The 20,738-nt window shown below is 42.7% G+C and overlaps 1 protein-coding gene across 2 annotated transcripts in view; it reads right to left on the bottom strand.

The window, feature by feature from the left end:
- The window catches only part of GRK3 (G protein-coupled receptor kinase 3), a 348,746-nt gene that overhangs the window by 61,022 nt on the left and 266,986 nt on the right, over positions 1–20,738 (bottom strand). For both annotated transcript variants that reach the window (XM_075320060.1, XM_075320059.1), the window contains exons 7-10: positions 19,335–19,386; positions 18,175–18,266; positions 17,818–17,917; positions 2,667–2,745 (exon numbers count right to left, since the gene is read on the bottom strand). In XM_075320060.1, coding sequence (XP_075176175.1) covers positions 2,667–2,745; positions 17,818–17,917; positions 18,175–18,266; positions 19,335–19,386 — 323 coding nt within the window. The remainder of the gene's footprint in view (positions 1–2,666; positions 2,746–17,817; positions 17,918–18,174; positions 18,267–19,334; positions 19,387–20,738) is intronic.

Genomic DNA, 20,738 nt, shown 5'->3' with positions numbered 1-20,738 from the left:
TTTTTCCTTATAATTATATAATGCCCTTTAAATTGCCTCCTTGAAATAAATGACTGTGCTGATTAAATGTAGTCATTGTCTTTGTGGGAGAGACAGTCTCCTTCTCCTGCATGTCAAGGTTAAGCTGTATATAGCCAGGTTTATACAAATACATTCTGCAATTACGATAGTCTGCGGTGCCTACAAGGGTAATCTGAGTTTCTACTGAACTCTTCATCTATAAAGGGAAACTCCACTGGTACGATGCTATATAAGAACCTAACAATCTTTTATATGCAAAGGTAAGAACAAAGAATAAGCACTCACCAGTAATTGCTGTGCAGTGATCAGGACGTTTTATTCAGTCATGGAGGATACATGCTGTGGTCAGCGGGGAGGGGATGAGACAGAACAGCATGTTAGACGACGGCCGTTTCAAAGCACTACTACAGAGTGCGAAACGGCCGTCGTCTAACGTGCTGTTCTGTCTCACCGCCTCGCATACATTGAACTCATCTTTACCTTTTTGAATGAGCACCGCAGAGCTGTTGCTAGGATCCTTAGCCATGGTCCTATTGTTTAACAGTCACTAGTCATAGTGAAAAAGTGCTTAATGTGATTAGCGGCTATTCAGCCGGCGGACATCCGTGCAATAGAGTAGTGCCCTGAAAAGACTTTCCTACTTTTTACTTCTAACAATCTTTTATAGCTCCAACACAAAGCAGCTATGGTCATTTCTAGCAACCAAGGTATATGTGAACACCCGCTCTGTTCCCATGAGTATACCTCACTAAGTGTATTCTTCCGATTAAAGTATGAAATACGTGGCCATACAAATAAGAATGTATTTTTAGCTTACAGATGAAATATGATTACAAGATAGAATATATACCAAAAACAAATAAAATGACTATGTGCACACACACATGCAAATATACACACACATTATACATATACACACACGTCTATTTGTATGTAGGTAAGTGGTTAGCAGCAGAAAGACACAAACTAAAGAAAAATGTGAAATTCTACCAAAATAACTCAATGCTTTTGAAGTAAAATGTGATGCTACAGAGACCAACATAAGACAAGCCAATAATTTTGATAAAAGGTGCACTATGCAGTACTATATTCCATGCAATACGTAGTACCCTCAATATAGTTACAAAATGTCACGGTTCCATTTATGGCAAATACAGTGTTTAGGAATGTCAAGCCCATTTCCTCAAATTGTCTCTCCAGGTTGGAGAAGACAAACTCTAGTGTCACCTATTGGAAGTAGCAATCCTAAAAGTCAAAAGTTTCTCTTTAACAAGCCTTTTCATATGACCTAGGATTTATGCCAGACCTGAACCTCAATTTGCAGGCACGGTGTTTTGGGATGATTGTCCCTAGTCAGTGCAAAGTATGAGATATGATCTGGCTTCATAAGAAGCTAAAGTGGAGTCTAAAGGAAGAACTTTTCTCCTTGGGGAGAATGACAAACCAATCTGGCTGTCAAATTGAGGTTCTGATCTGGCATAAATCCTAGCGCATATGAAAAGGCTTGTTAAAAGGGCCACTTTTGACTTTTAGGATTGCTACTTCCAATAGGTGGCGCTAGAGTTCGTCTCCTTCCTTCCTGAAGACACAATTCGAATATATCCCAGAGGAGCATTGCAGCTATAAGACTCCTCACCACTGACAGCCAGATTGGTTTGTCAGTCTCTGCAAGGAGAAAAGTTCTTCTCTTAAAGCCCATTTTTTTTTTCCTTGCATCCTTTTACCAATAATTGAAACAATAGTATATTAAGAGACTAACGCTAACCCCCCCCCCAAAAAACAACTTATTAATAAATTTCGAAAAATATGCCCATATCAGGATGACCCTCAAGGATAAAAGAAATGTGTGTATGATAGGGATCTAACAGGAGAAAAAGAGGGTGGGCTAACAGTTCCCAGCAAGCCCTGAAAGCTTTACACCTACCTAGCCGCTGAGGTTGGCATCCTGGAAAGATGAAATGGTGACCCCGCTCAACGATGACTATCCCTGGACACCCTAATATTCACCTACACTAGGTATACAAACAAGGTATTCATATACCACACACCTGGGAAACCTGAATCTACTAGTGTCTGTATGAAATATCTATCCTCCAAGTGTCAGGCAAGCTAAAGATGTTAAGTCATGCCAGAAATCTACACATGTGACCACAGAGATACAACTTCCAAAATAAATATGTGAAACATGGGTCTGGGTATAAGCACTGAAGACTTTTTCAGATCAGTATGATAATTCTTATCTTTGCGTCTGGGACTCCATTTATGGATGACTTCATAGTGATGGACATATATGACTGTGTACTGTTCGTGACATATTTCTACCCTAATGGATATACGTCATATGCATATGATATATTAACACTGCCTAAGGATGTGCTCCAGTTATTTGATATCTATATAACTGGACCCCACACGGTTCTACTTAGTTTGGTCTTTCTCAACAATAGTCTTTTTCCAAATGATAACTGCCCTGAGTTGCATGAATATTTGCAATTTTGAGTGTAGACTCATCTCTCTCTCTGCCGTATCACCTATGAGAATTGCATTTTGCCCATAATACCAAAGAAGAATCCCCTTATAAAAAACACTCTCTATATAGTAAATGTCATTATTTTCCTGGAAGAACAATACATAACGTCACTTACCATTCATCAGATCCAAAATGAAGCAAAGCTTGTCAGGTGTATGGAAGGCATACGTCATGCATACTATGAACGGACAGTCCTGCAAAACAGAATCAAATGACTTAATATTGTAAAGAATAAAAGAAGAGGAAGTAATACATTTGTCATAAAAAAACTAGTCATATATACTATGCACAAACACATTACATAAATATTTGTGTCCATAAAATATATATATATGTGATATGCCAACACACACTGAGTAAGTATTTGTGAAGTGTTTACGTAAATTATACAATGTTTACTAAATATTTAACAAATATAAATCTGAAAATTGTGCCATGTATTTGTATTCACCGGCAGAAGTCACTTAATTAGTAACCCAGAGTCCACCTTTATGTAATTTATTTTCACTATAACTACAGCTGTTCTGTGAAGGCCTCAGAGGTTTGTTTGAGAACATTAAGGATCAAACAGCATCATGAAAATCAAGGAACACACCAGAAAGGTCAGGGATGAAGTGACGTTAGATTATAAAAAATAGCCCAAGCTATGAGCATTTCACGGAGCACTGTTCGACCCATTATCCAAATGTGGAAGGAGTATGGCACAACTGCAAACCTACCAAGACCATGGCTGTCTATTTGAACTGACACCACAAGTAAGGAGAACATCAATTAGAGAAGTAGCCAAGAGGGTCATGGTCAGAGATGAACAAACCTTTGGAAGTTCGGTTCAGAGGTCACAGTTGAACCTTAAATAAGGGTTTATGACCCTGAGTTGATCCAAGCCTCAAAGGAACAATAGAAGTCAGTAATTGGGCAGTTCGTGGCTGCACCCACATGCTGCCAGCCATAAGCAGAACACTTCCGGAATTAGGGTGGGCAGGATTTTTAAAAATTTTTTTGTGTATACACTACATCTGATCACGCTGATTTTACCCCAAGTGCGAGCTGTTCAAACATCACACGCTGCTCGCACAGGACTGTGCATCAATCAAACCCAAGCACAGCGCTGCTCACTTGAGTGGTTTGGACTCGTAACTCATTTGAACTTCGTTTTTTGGTAGTCTGATTCCGATCCCGAACCTCAGACTTGCTCATCTCTAGTCATGGTCACTCTGGAGGAGCTGCAGAGATCCACAGTTCAGGTGATAGAATCTGTCCATGAGGCTATGTGCGCACGTGTGCGCTCTGCACCGCACCGAAAAGGTGCGCTTCAGAGCGCAGATGAAAAGCTGCGTTCTGAAGCGCATGGTGCCGGCGAGAACGTGCGCTCTGCCTGCAGCTCCTGCCATAGACAGAGCAGGGGCTGCCGGCAAAGCGCACGGAAAAAGTGACATGTCACTTCTTAGAACGCAGCGATTCGGGCATCAAGCCAAATCGCTGCGTTCTAATATGCCACGTGCGCATGGCCCCTGCACAATCTCCATAGATTGTGCAGGGGACGCAGGACGCATGCAGTTATGCTGCGCTACAAAGAGCAGCGTAACTGCATGAATTACGCACACGTGCGCACATAGCCTGAGACACCTATAAAGTTGCATACTGCACAATTCTCGCCTTTATGGCAGAGTGCCAAGAAGAAAGCCAGTTTTGAAAAAAGGTCATAAGAAGTCTCGTTTGCAGTTTGCAAAAACCTATGTAGGAGACACAGCTAGAATGTGGAAGAAGGGCACAGATTTCAGCCTCTAGATGAGCAAAGCTGCTAGAGACATACCCCAAAAGAATGGCAGCAGCAATTGCAAAAAAAAGTGGCGCTACAAAGTATTGACACAGGGGGCTGAATACAAATACATGTCACAAATTTCAGATTTATACTTTTAAAATATTTAGAGAACCAGGTATCATTTCCTTTACACTTCAAAAATATCTGCTAGTTTATGTTGGTATATCACATAAATTCTTATCATTCATTTACTTTCACATATAAAGTATTCCCGCTTTGCTATTTACAGCCTATGTTGTGTTTGGTTCCCGGTCATGAAACATGTTATCTGACATTGTAACAAGTGAAGACCTAAGAGAAGACATCATTGTACAGGGAGGCCTTTCCCGGAGCTGCGGCTCCCCGGCCTGGCTGCACGCTCCATGTTAATGCTTCCTTGCCGTATGAATTGTTTAGCAGGGGCTCTATGCGTCACTGTGTGGAGCGTGTGCGTGGATCTGTCATCAGACTCACAGCTGCTCCCCTCCTCCTGCCCCGCACAATACATTCAGCGCTCTCCTGTACTAATCAGGAACACAATGCAGGAAGCCGCATTGTACGTTATCTTTAGGAACCGCTACGATATTAAATAAGAAAAGAGAAAAATATGGCAGATAATTAAATCCGCAGACAGACGGTAACATCACAATGCACACATGCAACTTGGGGTTAATATGTCAATTAGGTATTGTCTGAAGAAAGGAAATCGCTAAGTTTGCTAATATCTCATCTCTTATAAATATTCATAGTAAATAAAAGATTAACATACAAAAAATAAGAACATTATATCAGTCTGCAATGCAATACCTCTCATTCAAACGAAGGATTGGGCATGGTAAAATTTAATATGTATTGTCTCCGCCATCAGCACCAGTGTTGATCCACTCCCACAAACATTACATAGTCGACCACTACTGCAGAAGTCATCAGGTTCGGCCAACTCTACTATTGTAGGCATCATTGTACTGACATAACCTTTCGTGTTAGGCCTCTTAGTTCCACTTGTGTTTTGTATGGAGGAGTGCAATCCGATAAAATATTGGACTGCACGCAGTGCAAAACTATGGGGGCAATGTCCATGTGCGCAAATTTCTCATGCCATAGCGGCATGATTAATGAATCGCAGCATGCTGTGTTTGGCAGAGAGTTTCGGATCACACACGCCCATATGGAAATATCCTCAGTGCGATGTACGCAGAGACAAGCTGCGGAGGAGAGGGAAAAAGTGCTCCATCTTCTCTGCAGCTGTGATCTGATTCCAAGATTGGATCACAGTCGCATGACCCTCGGCTGACACTCACAGCAGAGGGTCATTAGCATATCGCTTCCAATTCTCTAGTATTGGTATGCACAAGTGGAACCGAGCCCTTAGGGGTGCTTCACACATAGCGAGATCGCTACCGAAATCGCTGCTACGGCACGGTTTTGGTGACGCAACAGTGACCTCATTAGCGATCTCGCCGTGTGTGACACTGAGCAGCGATCTGGCCCCTGCTGCGAGATCGCTGCTCGTTACACACAGCCCTGGTTCGTTTTCTTCAAAGGCGCTCTCCCGCTGTGACACACAGATCGCTGTGTGTGACAGTGAGAGAGCGACGAAATGAAGCGAGCAGGGAGCAGGAGACGGCATCTGGCAGCTGCGGTAAGCTGTAACCAGGGTAAACATCGGGTAACCAAGGTGGTTACCCGATATTTACCTTAGTTACCAGCCTCCACAGCTCTCACGCTGCCTGTGCTGCCGGCTCCGGCTCTCTGCCCATGTAGCTGCAGTACACATCGGGTTAATTAACCCGATGTGTACTGTAGCTAGGAGAGCAAGGAGCCAGCGCTAAGCAGTGTGCGCGGCTCCCTGCTCTCTGCACATGTAGCTGCAGTACACATCGGGTTAATTAACCCGATGTGTACTGTAGCTAGGAGAGCAAGGAGCCAGCGCTAAGCAGTGTGCGCGGCTCCCTGCTCTCTGCACATGTAGCGATGTTATGATCGCTGCTGCGTCGCTGTGTTTGACAGCTAAGCAGCGATCATAACAGCGACTTACCAGGTCGCTGTTACGTCACAGAAAATGGTGACGTAACAGCGACGTCGTTGTCGCTGTCGCTATGTGTGAAGCACCCCTTAGATTTAGTTCTGGATTACTGAGATTTTGATACATTTGGACTGAAACTGAAGCAGATGTTCATTTGTAAACAAAGAGGACCTGTCACTGTTTTTGCTCTTATTTTATTCTGCCTATTTAAGTTTTTGTTGTGTGTTTGGTTTTGTTTTGTTTTTTTAAATCCACCATATAGTTCAAGAGATCTGGGCCTTTATATTTCGTTCTAACACATATGATATCTGAACAGAGGGAAGTCTTCTGCAAAATGCGAGGGCTCACAGTCTACGAGGGATAGGTGAGGATACAGTAGGTTAGGGTAGAGCTGTGCGGCGCTGTATATCTCTGAACTGGCAAGGAAAAAAGGGAAACAGGTTAAAATGGACAAAATAATATGTATTTGGCTGCAATTTCTTATTTGTCTGAACAGTTTTGTGCCTAGGCTATGCATATCTGTGAAAAAGAAGGAAAAAAACCCCAGCAATATTCTCATCATTACAGCTGGAGAAATTAGCAATTAAAATCTGCTTCTGTGGGAAGTTTGATAAATGAGACAATGAGGCATCACAGGGATTGAACCGACCTTTTGTGAAGATAATTATCTGTGTGTGATGCCCCCCGCTGACTGCCGTTATTATCCAATGGGTCAGGCACAAAATTACAGCTCGCGTAATCAGAAACACCCCGGCCTTCAGGCTGCAGAACAAATCACCACCACGAGAAGTTCTGAGCGGCAGGTAACACTCGGAAATAAACGTTTAATGCTGCCGAAATAACGGCCATTGAACAAGTGCTCATCGGGGAGCAATAAAGGCAGAATAGATATTTGCCATCGCCAGGTGTGAGCCTAGGGAAAAGGAAATCATTTTATACAGCCTATAACTCTGCACTAGAGCTTAGCGTAATGACCAAGGGGATTAAAGGGTAGTAATTCCACCGCAGCGCACTAGCGATCTACATACTGTCAGATCCGTAACACAAGGGACACCATGCCCAGTGCCTTCTCTGCTGGACCCTCATGAAGTCTTGACGCAACATGCTTGATGAAGGGTCTCTTCACCCAAAATGTTACAAGTAATCAAAAATTAGAAAAGTGGTGTTTTTATGGAGCCTGGAATTTTTTTTAAATCTCTGATTGAAAACTTGTAAGACTCGGCGTGCGCTCATATCTCTCTCTACATATAAAATGTAATAACTGAATTACACAAAAATAGAAAATTAACCCCTTAACGACCTAGAATATATATATATATATATATATATATATATATATATATATATATATATATATATATATATATATATATATATATATATATATATATATATATATATATATATATATATATATATATATATATATATGTATATATATATGTATATCGTGGGTCACCTCCCTCCAGTTACCGCAGGCTTGTCATCATCTGATCAGCAGACATGTGCAGTCAACAGAACTTTCAACCCCTTGGATCGAACTTTGAATATCTGACAGTGCGATCTAAAGCACACCGGCAGGGATCGCACTGTTCTCTGCTGCCATCAGTGGCCCCCTTGACACAATCTTGGTACACTAATGGGGTGCCATGACAGCATGAGGTCAGATGAGACCCCTGTCGCTGTCATGACTCACTTACTGTGAATTACGGCAGAGCACCAGCACTCAGCATTTCTCCTGATCAGAGTGGTGCTGAGGCATTGCACTGATCAGCAAAAGCAATCAGAGAGTGCAGGTATAAAGTCCTCTAGGGGGACTAGTAAAATCAATAAAAATAAAAAGTTTTAAGAAATTAAAAAAAAAAAAAAAAAAAGTTCAACTCACCCCATTTTGGCCCATTGAAAATAAAATAAAAAAAAAACCAAACACATATTTGGTATTGCCAAGTTAAAAAATACCCAATCAAAATATAAAATCAATTAATCTGATCGGTAAACGAAGTAGTGAGAAAAGAAAAAATCCAAATGCCAGAATTACAGTGTTTTGGTCACTGAAAAACAGCATTAAAGTGCAATAAAAAGAGATCAAAACATCGCATCTACCTATAAATGGTATAATTAAAAATTCAGCTCAAGGCACAAAAAATAACCCATCACTGAGCCCCAGATCCCCAAAGATATTCTACAGTGCACACTGATGAAGGTCTAAGTTAGACTGAAACGTCTGTGCTGTATCTGGTCAAGCTTAGTCAATAAAATACCAGTTTCTTCAGCTATTTGAGTGCCAAGTATTTGCTCTTTGACTAAAAAGTACAACTCGTCCCAAAAACAACAAGCCCTCATATGACTATATTGACTGAAAAATAAGAAAAAAAACCCTTTATGGCTCTTGGAAGAAGGGAAGGAAAAAACGAAAATTAAAAAATGGAAAATCCCACAGAGTGAAGGGGTTAAAGGGGTGCTGTTATCTAAAAATGGCACACCTGTCCACAAGTTGTGAGTGGTATTGCAGGTCAGTACTGTGCACTTTAGTGGAGCCGCATTGCAATATCACACACAACAGTTGTGGACTAGTGTGGAGCTGTTTTTAGGTAAAAGCAGCCATTCTTTAAAGTTGTCCAGAAAAACATGGTTAAAGGGAATCTGTCATGCTTCAAGTGGTATCTGATCTGCAGGAAGGATGTTTTAGTGGAGCCAATCAAAGTAATATACATTGTTATGGGAAAAGTTTTACAAAACATTTATTGAAATGCCTGGTGTTTATATGTAAGAGTCCAGTGGGCGGTCTTATTCTGTGAGTGACAGTCTACCCCTTATGACGGTGCATGAAGAGATGGCTGTCAGGCACTAGTAGCATCGCCCACTGGACTCATATACATATAAACACCAGGAATTACAATTAGGAAAATACAAGTTATATTAAACTTTTTCCAATAAACCTACATGTCCTTCTGCTCAGCTTCTCTTTCTCTATAACATGCAGTCCTGAGATCAGACTAAATGTATAACATGATATATTACCTGAATTAAAGGGAACCTAACTTTATATAGCTCACAGTATGAATGTGCCCTGCTTTACAGCGGAGGAGTCCTGAGTTTAAAACTCAGTGTTTGTGAGTCTTCTCCATGTACTGTACTCCGTTTTTACCCCTCACTCAAACATACTGATAGGGAATTTAGATGGACATCACTGTCCCCATTGGGACTCACAATGTCTGTAAAGCCTTGCAGTATTATAAAAGCAAAAATTATAAATAGCGATCACATCATTTGACTACACCGAGGACATTTAGAAATGATGCCTCCACTTAAAGGGAATCTGTCACCAGGTCTGTGTTACCTTATCTGAGAGTGATTCACAGCAAAGGACAAAAATTCAGAAAAAATACCCCCCCCCCCCAAAAAAAAACAAAAAAAAACAACTCTCCAGAAAAAGCCATTAGCCAACAAGGGTCAAATACAAATGCAGTCGTAGGATGCAGCAGGCCCCTCATGATAAGGGTGAGGGTAACACGTACAGAATACAGAGGCAACCATTCACAACCTACCATTTCATGGAGGGGGTGGTTGCCCATTGGGCATCATCAATAGACTGTTAGCTAGGCACTGCATCACACGTACCTGTGTGACTGGCGCCCCAGGCAAACCTCATCTGTATACATGTTTAATATCAGCAACTACCCTCTCCATGAAATGGTAGGCTGTGAGTGGTTGCCTCATCGGTATTCTGCACCTGTTTCACCGTCACCCTGATCATAGAGGGCTGGCTGCATCCTGCGACTACATTTGCTATTTGACCCTTGCTGGCTAATAGCTTTTTCTGGTGATGTTTTTTTGGGAGGGATTTTATTCTCATCTAAGAGCAGCATAATGTAGAGACAAAAACCCAGATTCCAGCAATGTGTCACTTACTGAGCTGTAAAATCATTGTTTTCTCTGCTGCAGATCTGTTACTTGAAGGCAGATCAGGGTTATAATGAGCTCATGCAGCTGCTGGACTACCTGGCAGCACGCCAAGAAGTCATACAATGGTAATCTCCTGCAATTTAAACAGTGATTTTATAAAAACTACACTACGCAGCCAAGTAAGTGACACATCGCTGGAATCAAGATCTCTTTTCCTACATGATGCTGCTCACAGATTAGGTTGCATAAACCTGGTGACAGATTCCCTTTAACTATTGACATCACTGTTACGTGACCATAGGTCCTGTACCCTGCATTAGTCTAGAAGATCAGAACAGCAGGAGACAGGCTGGTAAGTCCACTATAGAGTGTGCGTGCGCGCGTGATTTGTATGTATGAGCTGTGTATATACATATGTATATGTGCTCTGTGTAGACATGTATATGTACTCTGTGTATACACGTGTGTGTATTTGCTCTGTGCATATGTATGTGATTTGTGCATCTGTGTATACATCTGTATTTTATCCATGTATACATAGGTATACTGTGTAGACATATGTATGTGTATGTACTCTGTGTATACATGTGTATGTATTTGCTCTGTATATACATGTGTATGTATTTGCTCTGTGTATACGCTGTGTATACACGTGTGCAGGAGTGCTGTGCATATTTCTGTGTCACCTATAGTGTGTGTAGTATCTACATTTATAAACACCAGTACCAGATGAGGGTTCCAAGGTGTAAACAGGTCAACAATCACCCAATGAATTAGCAAATGCTGCTCATTCATGCGAAGATTGGATTATTTATGCAGGAAGAAATGTCTCAGCAGCACATCACCAGATATAAACAGATGTGCAGCTGATACAATGATATTGTAATGATCGCTCTGTCGCCATCATTGTTACTCCTCCTGTGTAAAAAGGGCGGTAAACAAGCATTGAATGACTTCAATAGAGTCAATAGCGCTTGTTAAACAATCAGAAATCAGCTTGCTTAATTAAAATCTAAACATTTCTGTGTGATGTTGCAATCTGTCAGCTTTTTGGGTCCCACTTTAAATTTTACCCAGGCCCCCACTAAAGGTACCGTCACACATAACAAGATCGCTAGCGAGATCGCAGCTGAGTCTGTTTCTGTGACGCAGTAGCGATCCCGTTAGCGATCTCGTTATGTGTGACATCTACCAGCGATCAGGCCCCTGCTGTGAGATCTCTAGTCATTGCAGAATGGTCCAGGCCATTTTCTTCAAAGATGATGTCCTGCTGGGCAGGACACATCGCTGTGTTTGACACTGTGTGACAGGGTCACAGTGACTGCCGAGATCGTTATACAGGTGCTACTGCGACCTGTATCGTTCCTGCATCGCTGGTAAGATCTGACTGTGTGACATCTCACCAGCGACCTCCCAGCGACTTACCTGCGATCCCTATCAGGTCGCATCGTTTTCGGGATCGCTGGTAAGTCGGTGTGTGACTGGGACTTTAGTCTAAAACCGGCCTTGAGAATGACACATGGAAGTCCATATCTGCAACCAACAGCCTTACGACATTTAAGGCCACGTCTCACTAAGCGACATAGCTAGCAACGTCGCTGCTGAGTCACGGTGTTTGTGACGCAACAGCAATCTTGTTAGCGATGTCGCTGTGTGTGACATCCAGCAACAACCTGGCCCCTGCTGTGAGATCTCTAGTCGTTGCAGAATGGTCCAGGCCATTTTCTTCAAAGGCGATGTCCTGCTGGGCAGGACACATCGCTGTGTCTGAGACATGTGCTGAGATCGTTATACAGGTTGCTACTGCGACCTGTATCGTTACTGAGTCGTTGGAAGGTCTGACTGTGACACATCTCACCAGCGACCTCCCAGCGACGCTTATCAGGTCGCATCGCTTTTGGGATCGCTGGTAAGTCGCTAAATGTGACGGGGGCTTTAGAGAGCAGCGAAGAGTATGGAGAAGTAAAATCTGAAAACTGAGTCAGTGCAACGCAATGGAGAGCCGTTCAGACATAGAACAGATGTCAGGACAGTAGCTTGTTAGAAAATGCTTCATGCAAATATTCCCATACGCACAGACTATAGCTCATACTTGGTCCAGATTACCTCAGTAGCCTGAGGCCAAGAAAGTCAACATCTGCCGCTGTGTTTGCATACTGCAGACCACTTGTTTATGTTGGGTTTATAGAATGTACGCTGCTACATTACCGACTGCGGTGCCCACTTCCCATATCACCACGGCGCGGGTTTTGTATTATTCTTTAATGTAACACTGGAGGAAACATCCTGAAGGGACATTTCAGAAGACTGATAATATAGTGAGGAAATTACAGAACATAGCATGCAATAAGGAAAATGCGGCAACGTTAGAGAGGCTAATCATTTATTTATGTTTGGGATGGTTACAGGAAATGATAGAACCAGTTTTCTTCATTTTCTAGCTGTGTCTTTGGAGAGCGATTATGCTCATATTTTGTGCCTTTATAGGATCTGCAGAAAAGGGATGTCGTAGACTATGTAGCAGTGTTTTTCCAGCCTGAACGGTTGTAGCACCCTAATACTACTCTTGTACTGCTCATAAACCCTTCATCACTGGAGCCACCTCCTATTCACCCCTTAAACATGGGTCTCACGTTAGTATTCCTTTTGAGAGGAATGACCAAATATGTATTTTTTTCATTGTATTTCTCTCCTTCTATAACTTTTCAATGGAGTTTAGAGTAAGTGTTGATGAAGGGATGTATCAATTGGTTGATGCTGCTCGAACATGAATAGAATGAATCAGGGACAGGTTACATCATTACATATACCCATGTTTCACTCTGCAATGCTGGGGCATTTGAACAAGGATATGTAAATAAGGAGACTAAGACTGTTCACATTGGGCATTTTTGCAGCGTTTTTTAGCTACGGATTTGCCTTGGTTTTATGCAAATCCATGCTAATAAAATGCTGCTTTTCACACACCCAGCAAAGTCTGAGATTTCTGAAATGTGATACACAAGCGTGCGCGCGCGCACACACACACACACACACACACACACACACACACACACACACACACCAGGTTTTTCCTGACTTTTGTGAACCACCTCCGGTTTTGCTGTGTTATGAAAAGAATGAACGTCAATTCTTTTCAGCACTTTTGCTATGGTTTTTCAACCTAGCGACAGGTGGACTCGTAGATACCCTAGATCGGCGGGTCTAACCGGGTTAATAAAAAAAACCCGGTTCCGGGCCGGAATTGATCCAGGGTATCTGGCCGGCACTTAAAAATGGTGGTGGGGATAAGAGGATTGGAGCAGGTGCAGTATATTTACTGAATCACTGGCACTGCTGTATACTCCCGTGGCTCATTAACTTCCCTGCTCATTACCTTCATTACATGTTCACTGCTTTCATCAGTGATTGGTTGCAGTCAGATGTTCCTCCAGCCTGAGTGACAGCATCTGACTGCAACCAATCACAAACCCGGTCTGCGGGTCTATAGTAGAGAGAATGAATGAGCCGTGCGTTCGGCTGTGACCTCACTCAGGCTATTTACGGTCACAGGTATCTCCAGCTGTGGCCGGAAATCAGGGCAGATCAAAGTGCACCTGCGCAGGACCTCAATGCTGGCCAGTGTGGATAACAGAGAAGGAGAGGAAGACGGCGATCACTGCAGAGGAGGTGCTGGACCGGAGAGCAGCAACACCCATCGGACCAGACACCCATCGGTGCAGATCGCAGCGTAACTGCATGAAAATACGTTATGTGGGCACATAGCCTAAATGTTTTTTACGTTCTACACAGTGGCCTGGGCTCTTATATACAGCATTCTAGAATGCTATAAGAGCTTATTGATGGTGGCTGCAGCTGATAAAGGAAAAACCTGTTGACAGGTTCCCTTTAAGGATGCCGGACGCAAGAAAACAGATAACATATAAAATATTCTGCTACTGGGACTATAAAGTGGTCTCCCCTGGCAAGCTGCCAGCCTGGCATATCCCCTGTAGTGACCTCTGCAGGGAGAATGGAGTATTACATGATAGTTGTTCAGATGTGTAGACTGAACGATCACGGACAGGGTCATCTCTCCTCCTGTATCTGTCTGTGTCTTCTATTGTTGATGATTATTGTACTTGTTTTTATTATGTATACCCTTTTTGACATGTAAAGCACTATGGAATAAATGGCGTTATAATAATAAATAATAATAATACGACACTAGACAGTCAGAAAACTCGTACAGGGCAGCTCTACATTCTCTCTCATAGAGAGAGGTCTTCAGCAGGGCCTATAATATCCATATGTCCTAACAGAGCATATGGACAGTTATCGTCAGGAGACAACTCCTTTAATATGTATCAATGGAATTTATGAACATCTTGTCAAATAAAGAGGATTCTTGTATTAATATTGCGTAGTGTTCACCAATTGATCGCTGCTATGTCTATAATAGGTGAATGTAGGCGTTGATCTGAATGAATTCAGACGCTAGAAGGAACAATACGGATTAATTTTGCTTTTAGCTAAACATTCCTGCATAGATATGCCGACCGAGACCAAATAGGTGTAACCGCAAACAATACCTAACAGTATGTAACACCAGACACGATGGTTTATACCGCAACGTCTCACCATGGTGCATCTATCTCTGAGATGTTAGAAAAAGACGCTGACGGAGATGAATATTTCCTAGATAATGGAAGCCCACAGACTGCCAGCTAGGCCGATCACCACCAGAAAGTGACGGATCTCTGAACACGAGTTTTGAAAATAGCTGTCACCAAATCCTCTGTTTTCTAGTCAAACATAATTTCCAACAGCATCAATTATTCATGGCAGGCTTAGATCTTTCATTTGTGTGAAAGGCTTTCTACCCCAGCAGTATGAGAATACACAATGCATGTTACTAGTGGCTGTTCACAGTGTTTGCTCAATAAGCTGAGCATCTGTCACGTATATTAACAAGACTGAACATCCAGGTAAAAAGTGAAAACGGACAAACACTTTTGTCTTTGCTCATATGTTCACACTTTGACACATTCTGTGCCTTTATTACCGGCGTGTTTGTCAAGTTACTTTATGTTTTTACCTATTTAATGTAGAACGTGATACTGTTTAGAAAATGCCTATAGAAAACATAAAAATCCTATAGTCTAATGCTGGTCATACACATCAGGTAACTGTCGGCTTCCCAAAGCCCCATACACATGCGCTCTCGGGAAAGTAACATCTCCGGTAACTGCTAACAGAATGGCTCTTTTGCCAACATCTACCTCTCCCTATAAAAGTAAACCTGTATGCTCATCTTGGCAGAGCATGCATGTGTTTCCAGTTGGGATTGTGGAGCAGTCAGCTGCCAGACATGTTGCCCATCTACTGTTACAGAGTAAACCAAAAATAATACAATTTTAGAGTCCTCGGTAGTTGATACCATTTAATGGTTAACTGAGAAGACACAAATAAGCTTTCGAGGCTACTGAAGTCTCTTCATCAGCCATAGGATTTTTCTATCTACTGGCTAACACGGTACAAAGCATTATATACTGTATAAAAGTCTCTGATTCATCAATACTGTGATTTTGTATTCAGTAAGATAAATTATGGTGAACTTGTTGAGTGTGCTCAGACGGCACCTGTTAAGCTCTGCCAACTTTCCAAGCAGTTTGTAGAGCTTGCCCACGCTGGCGCCAACCCACAGAAAAAAGGCAAAACGTTGGTGTAACTACAAGTTGCACAAAAATGGTGTGACATTACAAACAGTTTACGTAAGAATTGGTGAAAACTGTTGGCTGAATTGGGGCCTAAGGGTGCGTGGCCATGATCAGTATTTACTCCGTTTTGGATGCAGCATGCTTCAGCTGCGTCCAAAACGCTGGGGTGTACAGTACACAGAGTGAGCGGCATCTCTAGAACTCCCGTGCTCACTGCCCTTGTTTTATCCGCAGCAAACACTGACCTGCAGTGTGTTACGAAGACCGCAACATGTCAATTGTTTGCGTTAAATCGCATGCGTCCCCTGTAGGGAGAACACAAGGAGACCGAAGCCGCCCGAACCCTAATCGTGGGTACAAGCAGCTGTGGTCTCCTGCGGAGGAAACTCACGGACCCGCAGGTCAGGACTCGCTGCGTCCAAGACACAGTGAGTCCTGATAGTGGGCACATACCCTCAAGGGGGCTTTACACGCAACGACATATCTAACGATATGTCGTCGGAGTCACGGATTTTGTGACGCACATCCAGCGTCGTTAGCGACGTCATTACATGTGACAGCTACGAGCAAGTGTTAACGATCAAAAATACTCAACTAATTGTTGATACGTTGTTCATTTTCAAAATCTCGTTAGTCGTTGTGGACGTAGGTGGTTCGTTGTTCCTGAGGCAGCACACATCGCTACGTGTGACACCCCGGGAACGACGAACAATAGCTTACCTGCGTCATCCCTCAACAAGGTGGGCGTGTCATTAATGCGGCTGCTCTCCGCCCCTCCGCTTCTATTGGTCAGCCACTGTGTGACGTCGCTGTGACGGCGTACGAACCTCCCCCTCAATGAAGAGGTTGTTCGCCGCCCACAGCAACATTGCAAGGAAGGTAACTATGTGTGACGGGTGTTAGTGATATTGTGCGCCACAGGCAGGGATTTGCCTGTGATGCACAAACGACGGGGGTGGCTGCTTTCACGAGCAACATCGCTAGCGATGTCGCTGCGTGTAAAGCAGCCTTTAGTGTTTAAATTCAAACCCCTCCATCTTTATCTCGCCCTACCGGTCACATTGGATGGTCAACTGGTCTTGATTAAATTGGGAGATTTTGCCACCATTAACACAAAGTATGTGGGTTCCTTAGACTGGGAGTAGAAAATTTGCCTACGGTAAAGTTTAATTAGCTGCCTGTAAAAACTGAGTGCAGCTTATTTGACTGGTAAAATTAGTGATCAACTAAATTATTGGCTCATAATGCCGTCCAACAAGAGGTACCGAAAGCGTTAAGTGGAGGAGAAAAGAGAGACTAAGGTACAACTCTTTGATGGTCAATGACAATTTGCCGTAGTGTTCATGGTGCGCTACGTAAAAACTACATAAAATTCTAATAATGCCGATACCATCTTATCTAGAACGACATGAAACACTGGCTGCATATTAAGCATCTGTGCACCCGCAGCGCTGGCATCTAGATAAACGCTGACAGATATCGGATTAGATGCACTCGCACAGTCGGCCTCTAATACCATTACAAGGGAGCTTGTTGTAAATGGAGTGCGCTTCCTATGTTACTCCACTGAAAGCAGAGTGTTTGCGAACAACAAACTTGGCATCCGTATATAAAGAGCAGCATTAACCATTCTGCCAACATCCTTGGTAACCATGGTGATGGGAGACAATTTTAAGCTTTGTCTAATGCAGTTATTGTGACTCTGAAGTTCAGTGACTCACTAAGAGCTCTTCAAAGGCATTTTCTGCAATTATTTAGTGTCAATGTTAACGCTATAGAATCAGAGGTGAACAAACTAGCACGCTTACATGGGTAGATAATGGGAGACACTTACCCCTGTGCTGACCAGGGACAGCATGATCCTTTCATTTAAGGCTAAAGTCTCTCCTTGCTTCATCTTGATCCTCTTCTTATCTAGGCATTTCATCGCATACCTAAATCAAGAGGAAAGCATGAGGAATATCGGTGAAAGAGGTGACCATTTCAATTAGCAAAAAATTGTGCTTGCCGTTTTCTGACACATGAAGGATTCCAATGCCCCAGTTCTTGTGATCAGTCAAAGTCTTAACAGTAGGACTCCCAGTAACCGTACATTTATCATCTTTCCACTGGATAGGTGACAAATGTTATACGCATCACAAGCCATTTAAAGCTGGTCACGCCTGGAAGGATTATGGTCGTCAACACTCACATTTTACCAGTGTCTGCTTTTCGACATCCGTACACTTCACCAAAACCTCCTCGGCCAATGATTCGATGGACACTAAAATCATTCATTGTAAGCTGGAAACCAGAAACAAAACATTAACATTGCACTATACGCTATCATTGATTTACTTCTGATATCCAATATATTGATATTACTACACTTGATCAATATTGTTGATGTGTGCATGAGCTAAGACCACTGATGATAGATGGAGAGATAGACAGATAGATGGATAAATAGATAGATACAGGGGCGGACATATCATTGGTGTAGCCCAAGAGCCAGGGGGCCTATTTTCACTTCCAAAGCAGGTGAAGTTATGCATTATGAGGCGCTCTTGGTCTGCAAAGGGCCCATTTATTGTTCTTGCACAGGGGTCCTTTTCCCTCTTTGCCCACCAGGAGAGAGGTAGAGCGATAGAGATAGGGATAGAGAGAGAGATAGGGATAGAGAGAGAGAGATAGGAAGAGAGAGAGAGAAAAAGAGATAGAGAGATAGATGAGAGGAACGTAAGACCCCCAAATGGACCATTTTCCCCAAATTATGGCCCCCAACACCACATCCCCACAACCCTAACCCACTCTCCTGTCACATTTTGTTTCTTGCTTTGGCAACACCGATTGCATTTTGGTCCTGCCAATAAAGCCTATTTGATTTGATTGAGAGAGATAGAGAGCAAGCGAAAGCGAGCGAGAGCGAGCAAGAGCGAGCGAGAGCAAGAGAGGGAGCGCAAGAGAGCGAGCGCAAGAGAGCGAGCGCAAGAGAGCGAGCGCAAGAGAGCGAGCGCAAGAGAGCGAGCGCAAGAGAGAGTGAGTGCAAGAGAGAGCGAGTGCAAGAGAGAGCAAGAGAGCGAGCGCAAGAGAGAGCAAGAGCAAGAGAGAGCAAGAGCAAGAGAGAGCAAGAGCAAGAGAGCGAGAGCAAGAGAGCGAGAGCAAGAGAGCGAGAGCAAGAGAGCGAGAGCAAGAGAGCGAGAGCAAGAGAGCGAGAGCAAGAGAGAGCGAGAGCAAGAGAGCGAGCGAAAGCGAGAGCACGAGCGAAAGCGAGAGAGCGATAAATAGAGAGCGATGGAGAGATAAATAGAGAGATAGAGAGATTTACGGTACTTGCATGAACAAACAACGCATACTTTTTTATATACTTACATGGATGTTTAATTCCACATTTTTCCACTGGCAAAACCTAGTAAACCTATCACTGTTAAAAAGAGAACAATATATTTTAGAACACATCCTTATTTTTTCATATTTTAAGGTTATGCATAAACAATATAGAAAAGAAAACTGTTGAGGACAACTAAAGAGGACCATACATGACCACATGGGTCGGCACCTGACCAGGAAAATATGTGAAGGGGGCTGACTGCTCATTTGAGTGCTTAATTCCACGCTTAGCATTTGCTGTCGCTGATGAATTGATCAGCCCCTGTACACACTGTTCTGGTTGCGTCGCCAAAGAGGATACACTGTCCTGCTTCCAAGACAAACCATAGGAGCATTTGTCAGGAGATGGAGCCGAAGCGTAACATGTCGCTTTCATTTTAGTAAAACTTGCAGCAGGATGTCTGAGTCTACCTCAATCTCCTCCTCCCCTTCCCCTCTCTATAGAACGTTATGAGCACCAACTGCCACCTCCTATCTCAGTAATGGGAAAATCTGTCTTCACTGAATACAGATTTTACCCATGAACAGATAGTGAAAGATCAGTCCAGGAGGAGAAAGAAGCAGATTTATCTGAGAAGAGACAAATCAATAAGCGCATAAACAACTTTGGAATATAACATAAAAATGAAAATGATGGTTACTCTAAGGGTAAGTTCACACATCAGGTTTTTGCTGTGCGGCACAATCCGTCGCTTTTCTGAAAAACCGGATGCGGCAGCTGTTTTTTCCCCATAGACTTTCATTGGCGCCGGATAGTGCCGCATGGCCATGTGTTCTCTCCGGTTTTTGCCGGATGCGGCGTAATTGTCTAATCTAGCGGCCGGAAAAAAAACGCAGACCTAGATGTTTTTTGTGTCATGAGAAAAATCACATCCTGCTGGATCCGGCGCTATGCAGCATAATGTATAATTGCTGTCTATGGACGCTGGATCCGGCGGAATGCGGCAAAAACCGGATTACATGGACTGATCCGTTTTTTTAAACTGAGCATGCTCAACTGGCACAACACCGCTATATAAAGCTATGTAGCTCCTCCATTGCAGAAAAAAAAAAAAAAGATTACAAATAGAAATATTAAACTTGTTCCAAAACCTTTGTATTTGGTGTCATTTTAAGGTAATTTACATGATTGGGTTATTTCTCAAAGGAAAGAACCTATGGTACTTTGTTTAAAAAAAACATGGTGTATACAAATGGGTTTTTTTTTAATTAAGGGGTTTTTAAAACCTTACATATGTGTTATATATGTAATAAAAGGGGGGGGATTGAGGGCTTTAACCCCTTCACGACCGGTCGATTTTTCACTTTCTTTTTTTCGCCATTCTTCTGAGAGACGTAACTTTTTTATTTTTCAGTCAATATGGTCATGTGAGGGCTCATTTTTTG

The sequence above is a fragment of the Anomaloglossus baeobatrachus genome, chromosome 1 (genome assembly GCF_048569485.1).
Source record: "Anomaloglossus baeobatrachus isolate aAnoBae1 chromosome 1, aAnoBae1.hap1, whole genome shotgun sequence".
Taxonomy (NCBI): Eukaryota; Metazoa; Chordata; class Amphibia; order Anura; family Aromobatidae; genus Anomaloglossus; species Anomaloglossus baeobatrachus.
The sequence above is the reverse complement of the archived record's forward strand: the minus strand, read 5'-3'. Positions and strand labels throughout refer to the sequence as shown.